Here is a 3158-nt window from a genome sequence, read left to right as displayed (position 1 = left end):
ATCATCTCTGAATCTCTTCCTGAAGTACTCCTCCTTCTGGGGGTCAGTGAACCCTCTGACCTCTGTTACCATGCCACCAGACAGAGGAGGGATCTGATTGGCTGCTGCAGGTCGTGTGGTTATCCAGAGGAGAGCAGAGGGAAGCAGTTTCCCCCTGATGAGGTTTGTCAGCAGAACATCCAGTGAAGTGGACTTTTCAGGGTCAGTTAACATTTTAGTCTTGTGGAAGTCCAGAGGAAGTCGACTCTCATCCAGACCATCAAAGATGAACAGAACCTTGAACATTTCAAAGTTGCTGATTCCTTTGGTTTTAGTGAAGCGTTCATGAATCAGTCCCACTAAGCTGAAATGTTCTTCTTTCAGCATATTCAGCTCTCTGAAAGTGAATGGAAATATGAAATCAATGTCTTGGTTGGTTCTGCCTTCAGCCCAGTCCAGAGTGAACTTCTGTGTTAACAGTGTTTTCCCAATGCCAGCCACTCCCATGGTCATCACTGTTCTGATTGGTTGATCTCTTCCAGGTGGGACTTTAAAGATGTCTTCTCTTCTGATTGTTTCTTGATTCCTGTTTGCTGTTTCAATCCGTCTGACCTCATGTTCCTGGTTGACCTCTGTAGTTAACCCCTCTGTGATGTGGAGCTCTGTGTAGATCTGGTTCAGTAGGATGTTATTTCCATGTTCATTAAGGCCTTCACAGAGACTTTGGAGCTTCTTCTTCAGAGACTCTTTCAGCTCCTGTTGACACTGAATATGAAAATCTGGAAAAAGAGACACAAGAGGAAACATTTCAGCTAAATATAGGGAGTACAATTTCTTTTGATGTTCTCAGAAGGGATGTGCAAGAAACTTTTATGAATAATAAAAATCAATACATTTATAAAAAAAATAGTTGTCTTATGTAAAAAAGAGAAAGTCATTCTAACTTCAGTCTGTGAGGATGGAGAAAATTTGATATTTCTGGACTGACTGATCGATGCTGTTTGGAGACACTGTGAGCGTTTTAGCTGGAAGTTGAACCAAACAGAGTCTTTGTGACCCTGATGTCATTAAACTCAACAAAGAATTTCTATGGTCTGTTTCACTGCAATAAACATTAACATGAGGTGAGTTCAACAACTCTGTGTATAGGTAGCGCTGTTCTGGTCTGTCTTCATACTGATTCAGACTCATGTTGCCTCTATAATGTTAAAGTTCAGGTAGTCTGAACGTTGCTGAACGTTAGTAAACATTTATTCTAGTTAATTCATTCATTTTTATCATTAAACCCATTTTGTCTCTAATCCAGGTAAATATATTATGATTCAGGGTCTCCTGAATACACTCAAGTCTCAAAGTAAGAATTTTTTAATTCCGAGTCCTATGACCCAAAATCTCCCACTGTGCATCACTCCTGATATATAGATACATGTTCTCCTGCTATGAGGAACATGCTAAACATGCTAAATGCCACCAGGTGGCACCTAAAATCAGAGACCAGTTTTGTAAGACGAAATCTGAACAGGAAATGTTTGATCAGCATGAAGCAGTTCATTCTGAGGGTGTGATAAAACCTTAATTTTTTTTAAGGTTTTATCTGTGAACTGACCTTTAAGGCAGTTCTAGTTCAGAAGGGTCAGAGTTGAATCAAAGACAGTAGAGGCTGTCAACGCAGCTTTAATGAACTTTGGGTCTCACCTTTAGCAGAGGAGTCAGAGGACAAACCCAGCTCATTGGACAGAGTCGGATCTATTTGATGAAGACGTTTGATCATCAATCTGCAGGCTTTCTTTCCTTTTTTCTCCACGGCATCTATGGTGTTGCGGGCCTTATCAGCCCTACTTTTGTACTTGTGCAGTATTTCTTCTTTCTCCAAATGTTTAAAGACGTCATCCGATACAAGACCATCGAAGAGCTGACAAAGGATTTCCTTAGAAACTCTCTCCACAAATTTTATACGAACATCTGAAAGTTTTTTCTCTGCAGGCAGAAATCAGAAACAGGATTCATTCAAACTGACGTCTGAGAGAAAAACATGATGAAGATCAACTATCCATGTTTCTCCATCCAGAGATTCAGAGTCTGGTGATCCTCAGGTCTAAACCTGTTGTTGTGTTTCTGCCTCATATCTGAGTGACGACCACTGATTCTGTCTACATGAGACCAAATGAAGCTTCTGGTTCATCACTTTCTTTCCTCACTGCAGGAAGAACAATAAAAGAAACACCTTCTAAATATAGAGCTGCACTATTTTAGAAAAACAGGAAACTTTGATGTTATTGGCGAATATTATGATGAAATTCATCACTTCTCTTTCTTTACCATCATCATCAGCTCTGCATCTCTGTCTCTAAGCTTTAGCATCTCTGACACCAAGTGTTGGAATAAAAGACACAGCAAATCTTTCCATCTAAGATAATAAATTAGTAATAAATGATGTGATTACTGGTTAAATGAATTAGTGTATACAGTAAATATTCCTGAAGTATCAGAGCTGCTGGCCTGTTCTTCACTTCGGTTCCTTTTAGTTTCCATCTGAGTTCAGTTTTTACCTTCAGGTTTCACAGAAACTCACAATGTTTCCACCAGAGCTTCACTGAACAGGAAGCGTGAAAACAATAAAGAAACACTGAGGCTGAGCTTCATCACATGGCAGCAACACAGGCTGTGATTGGTCAGTTTGTTCCTTTAAGATGTTCATTTCTGCTTCTGATCACTTACCGAAATCCACTTCCTGCTGGACTTCCTGCTGCTGCGCCATCTTTCATCTGGAAAAGGTGAACAATTCATTATGTTTCAGACTTTATTTTGGTCTTCCTAGAAGATCAAAAAAAAATAAAAAATACTGGATTAGAGATGGAAAATACTAATTTAAATCGCATGATAATCATCAACGCACCACCAAAAATAACCATTTCTTTAAATCTTTTATGAAAACTGACTTGATCCTTGCAGAAAATCTGAAATAAACACCAACTTACCAAATGTTTCTAGGTTCCCTTTAAGGATCGTCAGTCATTCTAGGATCAGATTTTCTTCAGGCTGAAACTTAAACATCTTTAAATCCTGTTTGTTGCCATGGAGACAGGATTGTGTTGCTGATGCCACTAGGTGGCAGTATCAGCTGATTAAAGCTCCTCCAGAAAAGCATCTGGCCTCCTGATCAGGTGTTTAATTTTCAG

The 3158-nt window shown here is 39.4% G+C and overlaps 1 protein-coding gene across 1 annotated transcript in view; it reads right to left on the bottom strand.

The window, feature by feature from the left end:
* Window positions 1-2754, bottom strand: part of LOC106942382 (protein NLRC3-like) — a 21357-nt gene extending 18603 nt beyond the window's left edge. The window contains exons 1-3 of the mRNA XM_015025643.1: window positions 2698-2754; window positions 1675-1956; window positions 3-758 (exon numbers count right to left, since the gene is read on the bottom strand). Of these exons, the coding sequence (XP_014881129.1) occupies window positions 3-758; window positions 1675-1956; window positions 2698-2737 (1078 nt within the window). The 5' untranslated portion in view covers window positions 2738-2754. The remainder of the gene's footprint in view (window positions 1-2; window positions 759-1674; window positions 1957-2697) is intronic.
* Between the last annotated feature and the right edge of the window lie 404 nt (window positions 2755-3158).

This window comes from Poecilia latipinna, unplaced genomic scaffold (assembly GCF_001443285.1).
Source record: "Poecilia latipinna isolate Pla-1442-1.1 unplaced genomic scaffold, P_latipinna-1.0 Scaffold4233, whole genome shotgun sequence".
Lineage (NCBI taxonomy): Eukaryota > Metazoa > Chordata > Actinopteri > Cyprinodontiformes > Poeciliidae > Poecilia > Poecilia latipinna.
The sequence above is the reverse complement of the archived record's forward strand: the minus strand, read 5'-3'. Positions and strand labels throughout refer to the sequence as shown.